This window comes from Fundulus heteroclitus, chromosome 21 (assembly GCF_011125445.2).
Source record: "Fundulus heteroclitus isolate FHET01 chromosome 21, MU-UCD_Fhet_4.1, whole genome shotgun sequence".
Taxonomy (NCBI): Eukaryota; Metazoa; Chordata; class Actinopteri; order Cyprinodontiformes; family Fundulidae; genus Fundulus; species Fundulus heteroclitus.
The window spans coordinates 2,907,167-2,930,060 of record NC_046381.1 but is presented as its reverse complement, the minus strand read 5'-3'; the positions used below and the strand labels follow the sequence as shown (position 1 = coordinate 2,930,060).

The window sequence follows — 22,894 nt, the reverse complement described above, 5'->3', positions numbered from 1 at the left end:
AAGAACAGTTGCATTTCTTTTCTTGGGCCTTTACACGAGCAATCCTGCACAGATCACAGTTTTTAAGGAATCTGGATTACATGTGTCCCAGCTTTATAGTGTTTATACCTATAATATATATGAATGTTTTGTTATGATAAAAAAAATCTGTAATTCTTATCATGATATATTTTAAAAATAAAAAATAAATCAATACACTATTAAGACCACCAAAAATGGGTTCCTGAATGAAAAAAGCTTTAATCAAAAAAGTAAAATCTAAACTGAATTGATTTCTACTTATAGAGAACTATAATATAACGTGGTTACATTACTATCATAAAAAAGTCAACCAGTCAAGCAGGTCCCCTAGAGCTGATCATGGGACATAATTAGAGATGCACTGATTTGATACCCGGGATCGGATATCGGCTCTAGTTTTAACTAGTTACCAGGATCGGATATCGGATGATTGATGCCGATCCAGCATTCTAATCCAGTAATTTTTTTTTTAATTAATATCATGTACAGTAATACAGTTACGGCGATCAAAGTAACTTCTATTCTATATTTGCAACGCTGGTTACGCAGCGCACGTACAGCAGCTAACGAGGAGCAAACACAGAGCAACATGGAGCAAGAGCTGGACCGAGCCAGGTCTGCTATTTGGAAACATTTCAAACTTCAAACTTGGTAAACTAACAAGTCCGACTGCAGCATACAATTTCTGCAATGTGAAAGTTGCGAGGGGGGTGATAAGGTTGGTAAATTCAACAATATAAACTTAAATAAGCACCTCCAAAAGCACCATGCCAAAGAACATGCAGATCCGAAGCCTGATAACTTCACTGAAATGGCAAGATACACGGCTTATTCATTCAACTGTAGTATCAGATCGGCATTGGGAATCTGCCGATACGCTCAGCTCAGGTATCGTATCAGATTAGATTGGAAAAAAACTGCAATGGTGCTTCTCTAGTTATAAGCTAAAACATGGGTCTTTAACCCTGGTTCTCAAAACCCAATGGCCTGAATGTTTTAGGTGTTTCCCGGCTTCCACACACCTACTGAACACAACGGTGTTCATGCAATGGTGTGAAATGATGTTTATGAGCTGGATGGTGGAATGGAAGAAATGGCAATTATGAAATTAGGGGCTAATGGAGCTATATTATTTACTTCACTATGTCATGACTTGGTTTCCATTAAACTTCATAAGTAAGATGAAGAAGTTATTGGCTGAAAGAAAAAAAAAGTGTCAAGAAAAAAGGAAATACAATTGGTTGGAAGAAGATTTCAGGTTTTTAGCCAAGCACAGCTTTAGCCATGCTCAGGGTCTTATTTTGGAATTTTGATTTCATGCCAAGGCTTAACCCCAACACATATTTAAATATTTTGACAGACATTTATGAAACTGTGTTGACTGTTTTTTAAAAAATAATATTCTCACTTGAGCCCATGATCCCACCGCCGTTCATGGTCTTGTCTCATTAGCCGGATGCATCATTAAACCACTGCTGGATAACAACCACCACTGTGCTTGGACACCAGCAAGCCTGATTCCCTTTAAGCCAGCTCTCATTAGAACTCTGTTGCCCAGATGAATTTAGGAAGGATCATACAGCTAAACTACCTGGCATGTACCCGGCTAATCAATTGAGACAGGGGAAAAGGAACATCACAAACAATTAGCTGCCACAGTCCTAGCCTGCCCATGCCTACACTACAGGAGATTCAGTATTGACGAATGTGGTGTGGGGGATTAGTGCTCTGGAGTGTGAGGACAGCTGATTGTTACAGCCGATTTGACGCCGAAGACGGCCAGATGAAGCCAAATTACATCAATTGACGTGAAGAAAAGCTAAATAGGAGTGGGTAAAAAGGCCAATTGTTTTACCAACCACAGAGGTTGATTTATTTCTTTGGGTGGTGATTCATTTTATCACTTTAAACTTTAAAATGACTTAACAGGGAATGCAAACTGAGAGTTTAGTTTACAGAAGTAAACAGTGCCTTGGTGGAGTATCGATTCCCTGTTGATTGTATTCACATGTTTTTATACTTATAACTACAAACTAAGCTTGTATGTGATAAACCAACATAAATTTGGGTACACAGGGAAACATGTTTTCATCAGATCATCAAATTTTAGCGTCGGACAAAGATAGCCTGAGTGAACATAAAATGCAGTTTCCAAATGACAATTTTATTTATTAAGATAAAACAGTGCAGCCAAACTAACCTGTTCCCATGTGAAAGAGTAATTGTCCTCTAAACCTTAAAACTGATTGTTTCATACATACAGCAACAAATGACACCAAAATGTTTGCAGTGACTGGAAATGAGTTTTCATTTGCAAGTGGAGAATCTTTGGCCCTCTCGTCTTTGCAGAACTGTTTTATTTCAGCCCCACTTGAGGGTTTTCCAGCCTGTTCTAGGTCATGCCACAATCAGATTTGTAGAATGAACTGTAATTGGGCCGTTCCAAATCTAGGTTTTCATAGCCATTAAGAGTTGGTGCTTTGCATCATGGTCTGAAAGAGTTAAGTGCAGAATTCACGGCTCCATCATTTACTGCAAGTCATCCTGAGGCGTCAAAGCAGCCCCAGATCATCAAACCGCCATGACCTTGTTTTAGTGGACATATGATGCTAGTTTTTACACCGGATGTAATGAGACACACCTCCTCCAAAAAAGTCCCACTTTTGTCTCATCGGTCCACAGAACAATTTTGGACATGCAAGGCGGGACCTTTAGTTACGTTTGTTCAGCAGTGCTTTTCTTCTTAGGACTTGGAAGCCATTTCTCTAAATCTCTAATGAATACCGACCTTAACTGAGGCAACTGGAGCCCACAGTACTTTAGATGTTGTTTGGGGTTCTTCTCTGGCCTTCTGGATGAGTTGGCACTGTGCCCTCTGGGTATTTCTGGTAGACTCGCCACTCCCGGGAAGGTTCCCTACTGTTCCGTGTTTCTTTTTTTCTTTTCCATTTGGGAAAAAAAATGTCTGTCACTGTATTACACATGACACCAAAAGCCTTTTAAATGGCCTTTCCAGACTGACGTATGTCCATGACAGTGTTCCTCATCTGTCCTTGAGTTTCTTTAGATCAGGGCATGATGTTTTATTTCTGAGGACGTAATTTATGTTTTTAAACCAGTTTTATTTAAGCCATTGTCAATTCAAGACGTCTGAAAATCAAACCTTGGTGTTGCTATTGAAATTAAACTTGGTTTCTAAAAAAGTAAACTTCATTCTGAAATAAAAGGTGTGTGTGAGAATGTGCCAACTCTTGTTATCTGCTATTAAAACGTGTTTGATTAACCAACGTTTGACCAAAGGGCAAAAACAAAGAAAATCATTATTTTTATTATTTTCTTTTTATTTAATTTTACAGAGCTGTACATCGATGATTGTGGATGCAGATGATAAAAGTTGATAAAGTTGAAGGGGTATGAATACTTTTGTAAGTCACTATTCTGTTGGAGCTGGATAAAAGATAAAAAAATAAAATAAATTAAACTTCTTCCCTGTTTGTTAAAAATGTATGATTTTCTCCCTCGGTAGGACCCAACACATTGACCCTAAACCAACAGCTAAATATTTATCAGCTGTGATTATTAAACATTAATTTGACATACCTGAGTCAGAAACCTACACAGGGAGAAGCAGAGGCCTGGCCCGCTCATGAATATTCATGAGAGCAACCATAGAGATATTGACCGTATATAAAGAGGGCTCCAACAGACCTGTCGAAGGCTGCATGTTTAATCAGCTCCTCACATCTTCCCCAACCCAGAGGAAGCCATTCGTTCTCTGCTTGATATGTTTTCTGTGGGTGATTTTATACGGGACCGAAATAAACGGGATGCTTCCACCTCACTGTCAGCTCCACAAACCTGCTTTTTTTTTTTTTTTGTGAAGTAAAATCACTCTGACAGCAGTTTGGCTGCAGTTCGGGCCAAGCAACATATCATTTTAAAGTATTAGAGCGTCATACTTTAAAGCCGTGGCGCCGTGAGGCAGAATCCACTGGACTGAGAGGAAAAAAGAAAAAAAAAAAGAGCGTCTTTTGTTCACCCAGGCTAAAAAAAGAACCAGTGAAAAAAAAAAAAGAAAAGAAATGAAACATGGATGTTTTGCCACATGACGCTTGGGAGGGCGGAGGCTTTACATTCCCCCGTAATGTGGGGGTACTCCACACTGTTGATGGCAAAGGCACTATTGAGTGCTCACAAAGACCTGCCCACCCGAGAGGGGAAGCAGAGGAGCAGCGAGAGGGAGGGAGGGAAAAAAAAAAAAGATGAAAAAGAGGACTCTGGCTTAGAGAGGATCAAACACGCTGAAGATGACTGTCAAACCAAAATGCAGCACAGGGTAAATGTTTGACTGCACTTTTGTCATATTAATACCATCTGCCAGGGCATTTTGCTCTGAGTAGTTTTAAATTATACACAGGGGTGAAGGCAAAGGTCCTCCCTTGATATTTCCCCTTTTTACTGCAACGCACAAATGTAATGATGGCGTGAGCGTTACATTAAAAAGCAACAAATAAACCACTCAAGCTCAGCTCCGACCCTCTTTTTCATTCTGCCTCCGACTTTATGGCAGTTGGCAGCAGAAGACGATCATTTCGAGGCCCGGGTTATTGAGCCGCACTACTCACCCACTTCAGACATCTCGGGCACCGTAGCTACAAAGGGTCCATCTGGAAACTGAGGTGCGTTGTCGTTGATGTCTTGGACTTTGATTATGAACTCCGACATGGGTTCCAGGGCCTCCTGCGTGTTGCGGTCCAAGGCTTGTGCATGCAGGACGTAATGTGCTTTCCTCTCCCGATCCAGGCTCTTGGTGGCGTGGATGTCACCCGTCACCTCGTCGATGATGAATATAGACCCGGCTCCCTCGCCGCTCAGAATGTACCTGACGGATCCGTCGCCTTTGTCTGAGTTTGAGTGAAGCTGGATGGGGGGGGGGGAGAAAGCAGACGACGGGTGTTAGAATACGGAGGACAGGGTGTTGCTAAAACATTTTCAAATTGCAGATTTGATCTACTTGCAACACTGTAAGAATCAACGCTCCAAAGGAAATGTTGGGATAAAATACAGCGGCTTGCAAAACCGTTCATACCCCTGAGACTTTCCGTCATGTTTTCATGCCACAACCGGTCACTTCTATGCAGTTTATGGGGTTTGTTTTTTATGAGATGGACCAACACAACTAGCGCATAAATGTGAAGATGAAGACAATGACACATGGTTTTCAAGTCTTTCAGAAACAGAATTCTGAGTCAACACTGTTATCAATTTGGCCGCGATCACAGCAGCAAGTCTCAAGCAGCTCTGCGCATATATAGACTTAAATTTAAATAACAGTTCAAGCTCAGCCATGTTGCATTGGACGTGTCAATATTCATTCAATATTCTCCCCCATCTGACACATAGATAGGCTTTGATATGGCCAGTGGGTTTTTTTTCAACCTTCAGGACCCACTGTTGAGCATGTTTTAGGTGTTTCCCCCGCAGCCAAACACCTGACTTAAACGAACAGGTGATGAACGGGCTTCTGCAGCACTTGATGTCATGCTGAGGCGATTCGGCAACCATTTGAATCAGGGGTGCTGGAGCAGGGACACGATATTGTTGTATATGATCCTGCTTTAAAACGCCTGCTGTGTTTTTTGGTCTTCATGATGTATTTTGTTCATTGAACCTAGGAGGCCTTGGCAGAACTACTGGATTTATACTTAGACATTAAATTACACGCAGGACTTATGAAGGTACACTGCAAAAACAGAACTAAAAGTAAGTGAAATTTTCTTGAAATCATTGTAATTTTCCTTAATTAGAGCAGGTAAATAAGACTATTTGCCAGTGGAATAAGACTTTTGAACTTAAAATAAGAACAATTCATCTCCATTGTCTTATTTCAAGTGCAGGATAACTAATTATGTTATTTTAGAGATGAATTGTTCCCATTTTAACTGCAAAAATCTCATTCTATTGGCAAATAGTCTTATCTACCTGCTCAAATCAAGGAAAAATACACTCATTTCAAGAAATTTTTACTTATTTTTAGTTCCCTTTTTGCAGTGTAAATAGCTTTCATTTTGGGTTAACAGTAAAGGGTCCAGTATACACATTTTACACTACTGCCTTTTTTTGTGTTTGAAAACCATGGATGTTTGTTTCCTTTTACTTCTCACTCTGATTTAAATAAAATATATTGAAGTTTATTTAAGTAGAGCTAATTCACATGTCCCCTCATGGCACAAAAAAAAAAAAAAAATCTCTCAAATCATACATTGCCCAACAATGCTGTCAAAATCAGTTCATTACTAAAATGGGTTTACACGTTTTCTATCTAGGGAAACCCAGCAGATTGCATCAAGTCACTGACTTGCAGCATCCACTCCTCCTGGGTGTGCATGTGGCCACAGTGGACAGTCGCTTGCATTATGTTGTTGACTTTGCAGCAATCTCTCATACCAAGACTGCATGCAGCGACCACAGAAAGATAAACCCCGCTTTAACCTGGCTCAGTGTAAATGGCCATCTGCCTTGACCAATTTCGGGAATAACAAAACAGGAAAACAATTCAAGTAGTAAAATCATTTCTGCAATGGAAATTTAAATTTGCTCACTATTTAAATACACTTGGAATAACAAGAAGTCCAATGGACATTTTCTTCTACAGGAAAGAAACAAATAGAGCTAAAACAGCTATGAGTTGCATTACAATAAGTTGCAGTTTGCATATAGGATCTACACTCCATAGAGTAGTAGGCTTTTCAGGATTAATTCACTGCCTGGTGGTCTCTGGCTCACATTCCTTCCCTTTAAAAATCTCCCAACATCAAACTCATTCAATATTCCTCTCTCAGGCATTACCATACCCAAGGATCCCTGTAGAACGGCATCTTTAGAGATTAAAGGTTTAAAGGAAATCCTTACAAGATGGTTAAAGACGGAAAAGTGTTGCTTTTTTTTCTAACCAGGTCCCACAGGAATGAGGCGGAAGCTAAACCATTGGTTCAGCCATAATTGATACCAAGAGGATTAAGACTTTCACAGCAAAAGCTGAGCTGGGGAGCAGTCTTACATTTGTCCAGTGGAGATAAATTTCAAAATAAGGGCAGCATCCAAACATATCAAATTATTGGAAGTTTTTTTTTTTTATGGAGTAAAATGTTGCAACAAATAATTTGTTCAAATTTATTGCACTACTGTCATCGAGCTGTATTGCAACAATGGCACTGGTGAAGTCTTGGTTTTGGATATGGCTCTATACTGCTGCCAACAGCTTGACGCTCTCCTCCTATAGACGATGCACTTGCCCTGTGTTTCAGCGGTTAGCCCAGTTTCTCTCCTAGATGTAGCCGTTGGCTGAGCTTTGACTGCGACTAACGTTATTTGCCATCTTTCATCCTCTAGAGTTGAAAACTGACTCAGAGCTTATCTCCTTAGCTGTGTTTCTCCCCTAGATGCAGCGACTAAACGAACTACTGCTGCCAGTGATGTTTCACTTCACTTTAACTCCTCGATTCCTGCTTTCTGTACGCTCTCTTCTCAAACTTCCAGTCTTTGGCGACAGACGGCCGTTCACACTGAGCCTGGTTCTGCGGGTCTCTTCCTGTTAAAACTGTGTTTTCCTCTCAACTGTCGCTACATGCATGCTCGTTATGCAGGATTGCTGCAAAGTAGACGACACAATGCGGGCGACTGACCACTGTGACTACACACTCAGCCTGGAGGAGCGACTGCTGCAAGTCATTGGCCTGATGCAATCTGCTGGGTTTCCTTAGGTAGGAACTTTTGAACCAACATGAATAATACATTTGACAGATAGGATCAATTGGATTTTATGTTTCTGACTTAGAAATCTGCCTGTATGGTTAGATTGAAGTTACTTCTTTGTCAGGGACCCTCAGATGACACACATTGTCAGTTAGAGTTATATAAATAAACTATTGAATTGCATAAGGACCTAATCTTGAAATACACTGATTTTTCAGACAGTGATACCAAACAGACAGCCGAGGAAAGCCCTAATTGGTTTCAGCATTCTAAATCTGCTAGTCAATCACCCGACTTGAATCCTATTAAAATCCATAGAGATGGTGAAGATCAGAGCACACACAGGAGGCCTCCAGAGCCTTCAGATCATCCCACCTGAGCAGTGCATGAACAAACTCTCTACCTGCAGGAGACCCATTTCAGCTGTCGCTACAAAAACAGGCTTTTTGACTTGAAAATTTAATAAATTTCAGTACACGTTTCATCGTGATTCCCTTTTCCACAACACTTTTGCAAACAGCTTGATTTGCAGTCTTATCATGCTTATCGTATGTGTAGATTAGTGTAAATATCAAGACATTTAATATAATAAATGAATGTAATCATTGTGTCAAGCTCAGCAGTCCAGCTGCCCTGCGTAATATAAGTTGTGGTCTGAAGTAGCGTATTCATTAATTATTAACAATCATTTATGTTTTATTATTCACACAGTTTGTGTCTGTGAGGCTCTGATTGTATACAGTGAGGTTTGTGGGGAAACAGAATGACTTTCGTTTTACTTTTTTATTATCACTTGTATTACTATGACAGTAAATACAACAAGATGTTGTGATAAAACTTGAAGTGCATCTGTCTACTGTCAGTGGGTAGAGTAGTTGTTTTGCAACCGAAAGGTTGTAGGTTCAATTCCCTACCCCTGTCACATGCCTCTGGGCATGAATGTGTGCGTTAGTGAGTATGATTGGGTGTATGTGGCTACAGTGTAAAGTGAGTGGACCGTATGACTAGAAAAATGCTATACTATTAGTATTCCAGCTGAAGTTCAAGTTAATGTTCTAACATGTTTCACAAAGACAACTACATGGACCAAAGTCCTGCACATAAAGTAGAAAAAAACGACAGCATAACTCAAGAGGTCAACAACATTGAAAAATAAAGACATTAAAACAACAGAAAAAAACTGCGGTGTTAAAATAACAACGAGAAAAGTACTTAAATTCCCACACCTGTTGAGATGTGTACAAAGAAAATAATTAACCCAAAATGTTCCTAAACAACAACAAAAGAAAATATGCGTGTTAAATTATTCTGTACGAAACACACACACACATTGCTTGAAAAGTTCAAATTATGACTGTTCAAAGGTTTTATGAATATGATTAAAAACTTTGGAATAGGCTGCAAGTTACTTTTTGTATCAGTAAAAAGAAAAAAAAAAAACAAACTCAGGAGCAAAACGTCTTTACAATATTTTGATATTAATTGTATGATACTAGAAAAGGCTAAACATGATATCATTTTAGCAGCAGCAATAATGATAAAAGGAGCATAACCCTACTACCTGTTCATAGGGACATCGTCTAAATCTGTGGCTCAGCCTGACACATTCGCGTTCGATGTGAACGCACGTTAAGAATTATATTTTTGTACTGAAATATCATGAAGTCCTTGTCTTTTTCTTACATACTCATTAGCTCAGAGATGTGTGCGTCACTGTGATATTTGATCTTTTTTCATGTACAGCACTTTGAGTCGTCTTTTTACTGAAAAGTGCTTTATAAATAAACTTGCCTTGCCGTGGGAACACCACATGCATAGGGTGAGGAAGCCAATCTAAATCTAAATGTTGTTGAAATCTTGTTCATCAGGTGACGGTGCTTACCATCCAGTTGGCGCAACCCCGCTGAGCAAGTGATTAGTTTAAATTAAGAACAATTAGAACTAATTCCCTAAAATGCATAATGAAGACAAAATGCTCTAAAAGAAACGCTGCTGCATCAAACACAATTCTGTACTGTTTTTTTTCTGTTTTAAGTACCCACAAGCACATCTAGGGACAGAGATAGCAAATTATCTTAGGCTATTCATGTTAAAGTGAATGGTATTTGTCATTACTTAACACTTGTCCTTATAAGGATAAAACAATGATTAAATATGAAGTTTAACGACAGCACAGCTTTACATGTGGCTGCATTTAAGCCATCAAAAGTACTAAAACACTGACATGATATCATGGTAAAAAGCTTTGCTTTTACATATCACAAACTAAGACACAAAGTTTGTATTTAATTTACCATGGGCTTTACAAAATCTGCACAGTAGATAGTATTTTGTTCATTTGTAATCTGCCAGTTATAGTTTTCCTGTAAACAGCACCCTGTTAAAATTGGGACAATGTTTTGGAGTACAGAATAGAGTGAAGGGCAAGGCTGTCTACCCTCACGGTAATCTAAATATAGAGGCCATCTTTCATTATGTGGTATTGGTCCAGTGTGACAGCCTTAAAGAGACCACCCTGTTATAAAGAAGCCTTGTGCACAGTGGGTTTTTTTCTATCATTATATTGGATCACTTCTGGCATTTTCTTGATTTCTTCTATTGAACTTTATCTGCTTTTCATTTCATGACTACAAATATGGCTGCACTGGCATCAGTAAATGATGCAATGAAGTTATTATCGGAACATATTGTAGGGAACATGTAAGTTGCAATAAATTATCATTTCTCCTCTCCGCTTTTTTCTGCCATGTTTTTTTTTTCTTTCTCCATGCTATCTATAACCGTTAGTATCTGGGCAACTGTAATCTATATCAGATTGGGAAATCTACTGCTGTGACACTCCTTCCAACCTGCTCGATGTGTTTGACACCATTTCCCACCAATTATTGTTCTTTTTATTTTATTATTAAACACGTACTGTGATGATATTCACAATACATTATGCAGACTTTATGTATGTATGGATATATAGATAGATGGATGGATGGATGGATATACAGATGGTTGGGTGGACGGTCAAATGGATGCAATATTTGGACAGTAAGAGTGAATTAAGTCTGTAATTACAAATATCATTCCAGAATATTTTCTTTTCTTTTCTTTACTTATTGAAGCGTGAAAATACCTCAAAATTCAATGTTTTTTCCATACATTCCCAGACTGTACAGAAACCCTGAGAACTTCTCATGCAGCTCACTGAGCACGTTAAAAGTACATGAATACGTCAGGGAGGGGGCGGGACACACGGATATTAAGACACGGTAGATGTGGAGCGTACCAGCTAGACCCAAGGAAGAAGCTCTAGTAACACCCTGAGCACAAAATGTGGATTCTGAAAGGAGTCAGTGTAACAAAAGGACCGCAGACACAGCCAAAATGGCGGAGAAAAAAAAAAGATGGACAGCGACGAGGGCGCCGGAAAAGATGGCAAGCTCAAGATCAGAGGGAGTCTGTGACATGAAAGAACAATGTCTGATTGGAGAACAGGTGGGTGGGTCTTGCTTTTAACGCCAATCCCTCGGTCACCTGACAACTACCTGACAAAATAAAAGATAAACGGAGGCTTAATAACAGTCTAAATTCAATATCTTTTTAGATACACAGACTGGATATTTAACATGTCAGAAAGTGGAGGTCTGAAGGCCACTTCCAATCAAAACCTCAACTAGTAAATGAAATTCCAATTAGAGAGACGCCGTTTATTCTGTGCCTGACGGTTGATGAGCCGACTGTCTTTTTCGTTGTAAATATCAAGCCTGTAATTAGATGAGGAGCGAAGGATCCTGATGAAACAGGTATTTAATTAGAGGCTAGATATTACTAATAAGAAACACAGCCCACAAAGTGTAAAGGAAAAGGAATGGGACATTGTTTGCATGCAGCAGCAGTGTGGCAGAACCCTATTACCCTATTACTTTGTTGGTGTAGTCTGGCCTATGAATGCCTACTCTCTTCTGATTTATTGTCACTTTCGAAGAAAAATCATGCTCCACCTTTGGCTCAAGTTGGATAATCAATTCCTAACCATAAATTTATGATTTGAAGTCAGAGAATTAGAGTTATTACTTAACAACAATCCAAATCCATATCTGCTAAAAGCATACATCCACTTCGGTTCAGCGGGGTCCACTCCACCTCATAAATGTAATTTTGCCTCTAGACAGGCTGCTCATTTAGCTATTGACTTCCTTTGCAAGAGTCAATAAATCATGAACCGCAAAATTCGAACCAATGATGCATTCGCTGGCTATTGCCTTCCGAAATCTATGGGTGATAAAAGTGTCAACAGGTTGCAAGCCATTACATAAATGTAACAGGCTGAACGTGAAGCAGTGCATCTCCCCTCTGGTTTTAACAAAAATGTTTTTATACGCCACCGTGTTTAGATTAAAAGGTGTCAGTCTCTACTCGTTGAACCTTCGCTTGAAATAGGATATTTAAAAAAGAATAAATGAATACTATGTCACTTTTTTACAGGAGCCCGAGCAATTCACAGATTCCATCAGGATTACACAGTTTTGGCTTTATAAACCTTTCATATAAGGCAAGGCAACGCAAATTTATTTGTGTAGCACATTTTAGAGCAAAGACAATGCAAAGTGCTTTACGTGACTAAAATATAGGAAAATAAAACAGAATAAAAGCAAGTTGAAATAAAATGTAGAAACTAAATAAAACATGGAAAAATATAAACTAAAAGCAAATATTGACAACAGTTGGACTACAAAGTCTATCTAATGATGTTTCAGTCATGTCATGCTTTTTTGGCCCATGATTTTCAGCATCAAATCAAACTTTTCACCCTGGTGAAAAGAGCATTTTGGAACCTTAAAGATTAAATATAATTGCCCAACATGCAGAATGAGCTATCCTCTATGCACTGCAGTTGCTTCTATAGGCTGCATTAGTCAGTTCATGAGAGTCTTTTGGGCCGAATTCTCTGGCCGTGCACATAAATGAGATGTGCTGCGCTCTCTGGTTCAACTGCTACTTTGTTGAATCTTCGCCGCCATTGATGCAGTAGCGAGTAGGGATGGGAACCGAAACTTGGTATAAAAACGGCTCTGGGGTCTTTGTGGACCGACGAGGCTAAATGTCATCAGCCCTCTAAATCAGGGGTTCTCAAACTTTTCGTGGCCTTTAGCAGCCGTAAAATGTTTCCAAGGTCCCCTTTAGATTCCTCATGCTGATAGTATTTCTTAAACAGCCTTTTGTACTGTTAAATACATTAGAAATTATGTATGTTTTTAAAAATACATATAATTATACCTAATATTAGAGATTTGGTGGAGATTAGATCCTCATTCTCAACGTAACTGGTATACTTCCTAATTTTAGCTGATTTGGCTTTTACCGTACTTGATGAAGTTTACAGAGTTAAATATTGGTCCATTGTGTTACTTAGTTTAACCCCGAGGCATCCTCAGCAGTGACTCCTCAGGCCCAACAACATGTGTTTCATGCGACCCCCAACCCGTGGTTTGTGGACCCCTGGGGGTCCGGGGACCCCAGTTTGAGGGCCGCTGCTCAAAATGGTGTTAAGCACTGTGGACTGCTCACCACATACCGTGCTACTGTCAGTGCCGTGGACTCCACACCGATGTCCGCAGACATATGTCCGCACACCTATGTCCGCACACCTATGTGGGGCTTAAGGTCGTATTTAACTTTTCAGGGACACTCCAACTCAAACAACATTTTATTACCAATCCTCTCCTCTTTAAGATGTGCACCTGCAGAGGGGACTGTGTCATGCTCTCACTTGTTCACCTCGCTATTTCATCCAACATAAGGAAAGGTACCCCGCTCGCTAATAAAGGTGTACTGGCAGAGCAAACAAGAAGGTCCAAAGCTGAGCTTGACTTTTCAAAACTAGAAGTCGACAACACACGCTGCCATTACTGCAACAACAGCTTAGCTTGCAAAACGGGAACACAAGTAATTTGACAAAACACCTTGTGAAAGTGCACCGCATACAAACACAATGATGCAACAAGAAGCTCTGCCTCTGAATCAGATACAGCAGGTAGGCGTGTATGTATGTATGCAAGGCAAACATATGAAGCATTGGCATACATTTGCATTCATTGTTGCAATTAATATGTGTACGGTGTTTTAATCATGATGTGTAGGCTTTAAAATATTTGCACATTTAATATGGGGCTCCTCGACAACCCAAAAGCGCAACATCTTCTATTTTGGACACGGTAGTTTCTTTTGTAATGTACAACATACTTTTTACTTAAGTTAATTTTCAAAGTCTTGTCTGTCACTATTTGTTTTTTCGACATTTTGTTTGATTAAAAAAGATAAGGTTATTGATAAAGTAAGAGTAGTAATATCGATATATACTTAAGGATAACGTCCCTATTAGTGAGAGAACTCTAAATGACTCTAAACATTAAGATCTGAGTGTTGCAGCGGCATATGCTTTACCTCCTCTCTCATCCACGTGTACAACACTGGTGTCATTCCACCTTGCACCAGAGGGGGCAGACTTCTGGAAATTTGTCTATGCACCTTTAAAATATTTGTCCAATGAACTTGAAGGAGCAAAATTTGTACAAACCAGAGTTTGCACATCTGTCTATTTCTCAAACAGCAACATACAATTTAAACAGTGCTACCAGATAAATATAACCTGTCTGAATTGACATTTTGAGCATATTTAATAATATATAATTCATGCATTTTGGGGAACTGCCATCCATATTTTTGTACATTTACTGAAATTAAGTCAAGGAGGGAGGTGAACCTCACGGATTTCCCTGCATCCAATATCTGACATCTAAATACATATTTTTTTTTAAAATATCAGTGTCTCCCATGTTCTATACAAATCTTTTTCATATTGTTAAGAAACAAACAGATACATTTTCATGACCCCTTTCTTTACCTGAAACTTCTATCAAAGTAGCTAATTATACTGCTCATATTGCTTATACTGTATGTGCCACTATAGAAATCCAGTACATTTGCACCGATGTCCCATTGGAAATAAAAAGATCTCCATTCACTTTCAGAGAGCACTACCACTGCTGCCAAGTTTTAGCACCACAATATCTTATTTATACATCGTTAATTTTAATTACGCAGAAAATTCCATGGCGGCGTCCTTAACCCAATTAGTGTCAGTTTTGTTAAGCCACATAGCTAAACTGACGTAGGCTTAACATATATCAGGACTATATGCAGGATAGTGGAAGAGATAGAAAAGGGGGGGAAAAAAATCTAAGATGTCGAAGTCATGCTGTAAATAACACATCGAATTTTAAGAGGATCATTCACACATGCTGGTCAGATCCGCGGCACCCCAGCTTTTATAATGAACTTGATATATAACCTCTGCCACCTTGTTGTTTTGTCATATCTCCACAAAGACTTTGAGAAATCCATTTCATCTATAGGGCATCAAAACAAGGGATCGTGTTTATCTCCTGGTCTCTATGGGCGACTTTATTAAAGACTAGTGGAATAGCTGACTGGTACGAGGCTGGCAGCTGGCAGGTGGAAACACATTTCTGTGGAGATAAAAGTAATCAGCAGAGCTTGAGGCCCCAAGGCCCCATTATGAACACAGTCCAAGCTCAAACAAAACAGGCCCAGAAGTTTTCTCACTCAACATCTTCGCTTCTCTTCTGCTTTCACAATGGGGATTCTGCATAGCCTTTGGCCAACAAGTGGACTTGCATTGTTTATGTTCACAGGCTAATTGGTACTTACAGCCAAACAGCTTACCCCCGGTGCCACTTGTCAGGTGCCTAAGTCAATTACAGCAACGAAAGAGATTTGGGGGAGAAATCAAACCCGACAGAAATCCGCCCAAAGAATGTTATTTCTGCAACAATAAACAGTCAGTCTGCTCATGTTGTTAATGAAACTGAAGCTGGCATTCGTGCTTACACCTGCAGAGCCAGTCTTTGAAGATCAGACCTCACAACAAGGGAGGGGTCAAAATTGGAAACAAAGAAATACAAGTTCAGAGTGGCGGAATTGGAGTAATTATTAACAATGGTTGAAATTATTAGTATTGTTTTGTATAATTTCTACATAACTCTAGACATATATTACAATGTTTGTTTTTACAAATTCAACTGTGTCAGAGAGAGAGAGAAAATTCCTCTGGACATTTTTATTTCATCAAAAAAGGAGAAAACATGCAGTGTTTAAATTTCATTGCTGCACAATGGGCTTCATTGGTGACGAGAAAAACAGTAAAAAGCATTTGTTTTCCACTCAAAACCAATGTTTGCAACACTATACATAAATTGGCATATCTGGTAGAAAAATAAACATCTCATTAAAAGTATTTCTGCCAAGACATATCCCTAGCTCCTGCAATTTAAACCGGTTTTTAGTCACACACTAAAAAACAATGTACAGTTTCACATAAGTGCGGGCAGCACTCCCACCTGTAGCTGCCAGCTGTCAGTCAGCTGTGTATAGCGGCCTTTACATGCTTCATAAAAAGACACACAGTTTAGAGTTTTTTTCTTCCCTATTCTTCCCTTTAAGCATGATCTGTAACCGTCATAAAGGCTTTGTACTGAACACCTAACTTCTTTTACCTAAGGCCAACAATCTAGTTGTGCTTAACGACTCCAGTACAAGTACAGCAGAGTCCTGGATATTGACTCTTTTAAGAGGCTTGTGAGTTAATTCTGCCATTCTCTCACTTGGATGACAAAAGGAAAAGCTTGTACTCACTTAAAAAAATATTGCACATACAGATAACTTAATTATCTTTTTTAATTGTTTTATTTAGGCTAGGTTACTATGCCATTGCTTGTAATTGCAAAATACTAGCATTGACACTAAATTAACAAATCTTTCAGAAATATTGCATATGCAAACAGTTGATATCAATTACTGTGTTTTCAAACATTCATAAGACCCAATGTAAGCTAGGCTAATGTTACCTTGATTGTTTTTGCACTGAGAACCAAAATGGTTAACATTGTTGCTTATAAAAGACTGTCTTAATGTCAGTGTTTGTGTTTTGGGACCTGAGTGTAACGATGTATACACCTTGAACAGCTTTCCATAGTTTTAAAACAACTAGTAGCAATACGCTGCAAGAGTTATGACGTCAGTCTGTGTGAATAACAGCAAGCTCTGTACAAAGCCAGATTGGTGACTTAATAACTAGGCAGTATTACTTTGTAAGGCTTCTAATGTCACAAATTGCAGAAAGAAAATTATTTTCTGTGCAATAAGCATATTTACCATTTAATGTTTATATATTTATTCTAGTTTATTTGGTATTGTCAAATTATGTGTCATGTATTTGCACATCAAAACCTAACTAATTATAGAATGAATAGCATAAATATAATGTTATAATTCAGAAAATCATGATTTTTGGTTCACAAAATCCCATCAGGATGTGATATTCATCTATGCTTATACTACATGGTTGGATCTATCCATCCACCTTTTGTCATTCTTTGACATTTCTGAGTAACTTTAGCTTGAAAAGAGACTTGAGACCTGTGGTTATCAGTAAAGGTGTTTAGTCACAGTATGTCTATGGACAGCAGGACGGCTAAACATAGTTCAGCAAAGTTACTTTGTTTTAACTTTTTAAGCTGTTTAAAGTCTGTCATAGAGCATGCTGGATCTGTAAATGTTGGCAGCCTTTTGTTATTCTCAAAGTTTACATCACAGACAAGAGTCTCCTTCCTCATTAACAAACATGGCCACTGCAGTAATGCCAGCAATGCTAACCGTGCAATTACAAGTTGCTGGAGACAGTTTAAAATGTCAAGTGTAATCATTTTGTCGTTTGTTTTGAAAATGATTGTGAAACCCCTAATTTACAGTCTTTCACACTGCTGGGTGATGTGGCCACAGCTCTTAATATAATTTTAAATAATTAATGACCGCGGTGGTCAAGGAAAAAACATTTTCAGTGCTGGCCTTCTCACCTCTTACATTATATATTATACACAAAATATGGTTTAAACATGCGTGGCTACGTGTTAAAATTGTTACTTTTTTAATGTAAAATGTAGATTCAAGGTCCAGTTTATAAAAATGGGGAAATAGTTTTATGTTTTAGTTTTGAGATTTGAGACTTAGGATTGATAGCTGCAGCTGTGCATTCAGCTCCTGCTTAGGTGCAGCTGCTGCTGCACGCACAGGGCTTTACACAGAAAGCCCCTTCTCCATAATTGCGCAGACTTTTGGTATAATCTATGGCTGGTATTGTTCAAAAGTGCAGAGACAAGCAACACGCATGTCGTGCTGCCTGGGTGAGCCCTCGCTCAAAAAAAAAAAAAAAACACCAACACTTCAGCACATTTGTTCTTATGTAACACATTTAGACATAAATATGTAAATTTCCTCATACTTTGAAGAGCTCGGGTAATCCTCTCACAGAACTTTGCAGACAAGAGCCACAGCAGTGCCTGTCGGTGCGGATACTTTCTTTTAGATCGGCTACAGGGTATCCCTATTTTATTGCATTTGAATACCAGAAAATCTAATTCTAGTAGTTGCTTGCCTTATCACATACTGCATTGTATGTGAAATGCACACGTGTCCATTTTAAAAAGCAAGTCTCTAAAATGTAAATAGGTAAAAGCATTTCCTGCTTACAGATATCTTCCTTTTTTTTCTGGTCAAATTTAATGATTCAGATCATCAGAAGAAATTTACGAGTCAGATAACCCGAATAAACACAGTTTATCAGCAGTTCTCAAAAGATGATCTCATTTAAGAAATGAATATAATTAAATATCTTTATGGTTTAATCTATCCAGACTAACCAGACCCTATCAGAAAACAAAGTCATTGGCTCTTTAACCTAATAAGATTAAAAATGCATTTTTAATCTTTACGTCACTGTGAAGAAGTTTTGGCTCAATCGAGTTTGTAAAATCGTTTTAATTCAGCCACACTGCAGGGTGTTTGAGAACAAACCGCCTCCTTGCTTTGCTGCATATGTCAAATCTAATTGAGCTTCAGGTTTACAAACTGATGGCCAGATATTCTCCATCAAGATGTTCTGGCAGCGAGCAGAATTCAATGTTCATTTACTTACAGAACGTTGTTCGGTTCCTAAAGTACCCCCTTCCCACCACCATTAGCTGTCAGCATGTCTTTTTTCTCTAGAATGGTGTTTTACTTTTACATCATGGGAAACTGGAAACAACTTCCAAATACCACGTTTGTCTCATATTAAGACCTGTGACCATGTTCCCAAAACTGTGGGAATGATAAATATATTTCTTGCAATCATAGGATGGACCTTTATGTTATTTTGCTCAGCAGTAGTGTACTCTCCATTAGATGAGTTTTGCACATTCTCACCCTTATTTCTGAGCGCTCACCAATACCGAGGGATAGATTATATTGATTGTTTTAAAGTTTTAGCTTATGAAAATTAAATTTTGGGGTTTCCAAAGTTCAGAGGCACATCAAGACCTCCCGAAAGGCGTAAAATGGCAGCAAGCAGAGAACTGTTTGTTCTCAGAGAAGGCAACATTTCATCAATTACATGGAACTGGTTTGGTTTTGTGAACGCAGATTTGGAGCAGAAAATGGCACTTTGGAAAATCGGTTTAAAGGCTGTTGCTAATAAAGGTGGGAGCAGTACGGATGCATCTCAACAGCTGAAACAAAGGCACCGTGTGGAGTGGGAGAAATTCTCTTATCTACGACAGCAGCAGCCCACAGAACGCCACCAAACGACAATCCACCTTAGAGGGAACCGTGTTCCCTATGACAAGACAGTGGCCCGATGGAAAGCAATCACAGATGCCGTTATGTTGTATAGTGCCAAAGATATGGCGCTTATTTATGCGGCGGAAAAGCTCGGCTTTTTCACCTGCTGACATCCTTCCACGACAGGTGTGTGCTTCCTGGCTGGAAATATTTGGCTGAGGTTTCCTTGCCCCTCCTATAAAACTGAACACATACAAAGATAGCAAGACAGCTGGAGGATGTGAGTTTTTATTCCGCAACAACAGACCAAAGGAGGCATTTATAAGTTTATGGTGCACCGATGATAACCGGGATATACAAAGTGTCTGCCTGCAAACAGCATTTTCCTTCGTTACCCAATCGATTAAAACCGGTAAACAGTACAAAAGCATCTTAAAACTCAAATGTGTTTCCTGTTTACATCATTGTATATGTGCGTGTATGTATGTTGTTGTTGCTTCTCATGTAAATCCCCGGTGAGAATGTTGCAAATGAATTAGGGGACAAATAAAGCCATCATCATCAACAGCTTACTTTCCCAATGATCACAAAAGCAAGGTAATTGCTGAGGGGTTAAAAGTAGCTCTGACTTCCATGAACCTCCCTGAAGACCGACTCATCTGTATGACAGCGGACAGCCAACGTTATCAAAGCTCCGAAAGACATCGGGTGGCCAAGATAAAGCAGTGGCTCTTGTCCTGGGTTCAGAAAATAAAAGCCGGGATCTTGTGCCCGTTTGGAAAGGCGGTAATGTTTGGGAATCTGTAAATAATGCTGTTAGAACACTCCAAGAAAAAGAATGACAACAAGAATCTATGAAATTAATATAGTTTTGAAATATGACTTAGTTTTCTTTACATATTGGAGATTTATTAAGATAGAGTTTTGTATACAAGATATACATTGAAGTGTATGCTAAGTCTAATGCAAGTTTGCTTTGCATTACATCGGTCCCAGTAGGGGAAATTATTTTAGTAATAGCATGCAATGTTGAAAAAGTTAGGTGTTTCTGTTTAAGAAAATAGATGTTGTCAATAAACCCCCTCCTACCCAAATAGGAGGGGGGTTATTAATTTGTTTCTTTTTTTAAAGTTACACAAGTGGAGTAAAGCTTAAATGTATAGCCTACTCAAAACTGAGATATTGTGTTTCTCTAGCAGCAACAGGGCCTGTCTTCTCGTTTTACAAATATGTTTCACAGCTTGGACTTAAAGTCATCTCCCAGAAGGGTTGACTAAAATAAAAGCAAGTTTTTAAAAATAGTTTCTGATGTAATTAAACGAAAGGGAGAAATGGAATTGATAAAAACTGGATTATGAAATCGGAGATAATATTTATAAGCCAGTTTGCCCAGCCCTAAGGTGAGGGTATAACATTCTGGGTTCTTCTCCGGTGTCCTGGATGAGTCATTGGTTTTGTTTACATGCACAAAGATTCCTTGATCTGACTGAAATGTGTTCTGATTGATTTTGTGCTCACATAAAGTATTGTGATTTTCAATTAATCCGATCACGACGTCCGTTTCCAAGCACCAGGCCTTATTCAGAATGGAAGCCATTTTTTCTCTAAAAAAAAAAACCATAGAAGAAGAAATTGTACTTCTGGCTATGCTATAAAAACATAAAAAATAGCTTGGTTCTGTGTTTTCCGGGTGCCTAGAATGGACCCGCAACAGTTTCTAAGAACTATTGACACGTTACTGCACTCCCATCAAGGCATTTGATAATTCTGAGATATTTTAAGGTTTCCAATAACTAAAGTTGTATTGCCAACAGACCAGTTTTGCTTCCCTGACGTGAATTCCAGCCACCAATAGCAGAAATACGTCACGTTGACTTAGGGCACATAAGCACAGTCAGGGCAGGTTGCCCCAATCTGAATGAGATCAGAAAAGGTGTTTAGATTCTCCATTTGTAGATAATGGCTCTCACTGTGTGCCTGAATCCTCTAGCATTAGGAATAACTTTTGTAATTCTTTCAGACTGATAGATATTGATTTCCTTGTTTCTTGAATTTCTTCAGACAGTGAAATTGTGTGTTCCTTTTTTCAGTCTTTTAACCAATGCCATGTCATTATTCAGCTTTTGTTTAGGTGATCTCTTAGTTTTACACATCTGGCCTTGTTTAAAATGGGACTCCAAAAAATGCGGTACGTTCATAACATCACAAATTCCTATTCTTTTTTTTTTTCTTTTTTTTTCAGATAAGTCCAAGTTGGTTTGGGTAGATGTTTTACCAAAATGGAACCATAATATCAAAACAGTTATCTTTTTTTCAGATTTTAAAACTTGTTTTATTATCTGAAACATTTAAAGATGAAGCAAGATCAGAAGTAAAATTTAAGGAGGGAAGTCGTTTTTCGCATAACAGTATTTGTTGAAGAAAAGCAATAAAACATTACATTTCGAAAAAGCTAGCATCACGTTTCAAATTAAAGATGTCATCAGAGTAATCACTGAATCATTCAGTCTTTTCATCACTACAGGTTAAAATTGATTCCATTACTAAGGAGTCCATCAATACCGCTATCCTGCTAATAGTAAATTAAAGAAGGCACCATTTATTACCAACATTCTCAGAGGAGAAAAGAGTGCAGCAGCTGTAGGCAGCATCTACCAGCAACCCTGTTCAACGGTGAAACGTAACAGATAAAATTGTCTGTTTATGGACAAAAGGAGCCGGCTGCACATTTCCAGCTTTTAATCTTAGTTCAGACATAAGCACCGTGCCAATTACACTATTCCTGCCAATTTGTCTGCTGAACAAATATAAGGCTGAGTGGCCACCTGCCTCTGGAGTAATCACCCAAAAGCTTTAGAAGTCGCTGCGATTCAAAGAGAAATAGCAGCCAATTCAGGTGAAGTCAAGACATTTCTTTTGTTCTAGTCTGACTGCAAAATTTACCAGAACGCGAAAAAATATCAACTTTGTTTAAAAGAGGTTTGTGACACGACAGTGTTGGAATTACAGCAAATTGGAGGAAAATTTATCAACTTAGGGACATAGAAATGTGTTTAGGTGCCATGTGAGCCACTCCACTTCTTTTTCATCTTCTCTGGGTTTGTCCTTTCTTTTGTACAGACCCTAATAACGTTTGGAAATTGTTGGAATGCATTACTGGTGAATGTCTTTTGTAATGACTGGGGTGAACTAAGTTTACAGATCCTCATACTGTATGTGCCCGTTTTGACTTGTTTGCTCTGTGCTAATTATAAAGGCTATTCCTTTACTGTTGGAATATGCATGTCCAGTAATTAGAAATTGTGCTGAAGAAATGATAAACTAGAACAAAAATGCTGGTGAAGGCAGAATCGTGGATTGAAATGAAATGTTGCACTAGCGGCGCTGCTTTTTAATCGCACCTGCATTGATTTCTAATCGATTCTGCATCAGTTATATCTTGGGAGGTCCT

General features: G+C 38.7%; 1 protein-coding gene across 1 annotated transcript in view; it reads right to left on the bottom strand.

Annotated features, from left to right (window-relative positions):
• The window catches only part of LOC105931190 (cadherin-18), a 238,375-nt gene that overhangs the window by 153,135 nt on the left and 62,346 nt on the right, over window positions 1-22,894 (bottom strand). The window contains exon 3 of the mRNA XM_021320146.2: window positions 4,647-4,941. Within this exon, the coding sequence (XP_021175821.2) occupies window positions 4,647-4,941 (295 nt within the window). The remainder of the gene's footprint in view (window positions 1-4,646; window positions 4,942-22,894) is intronic.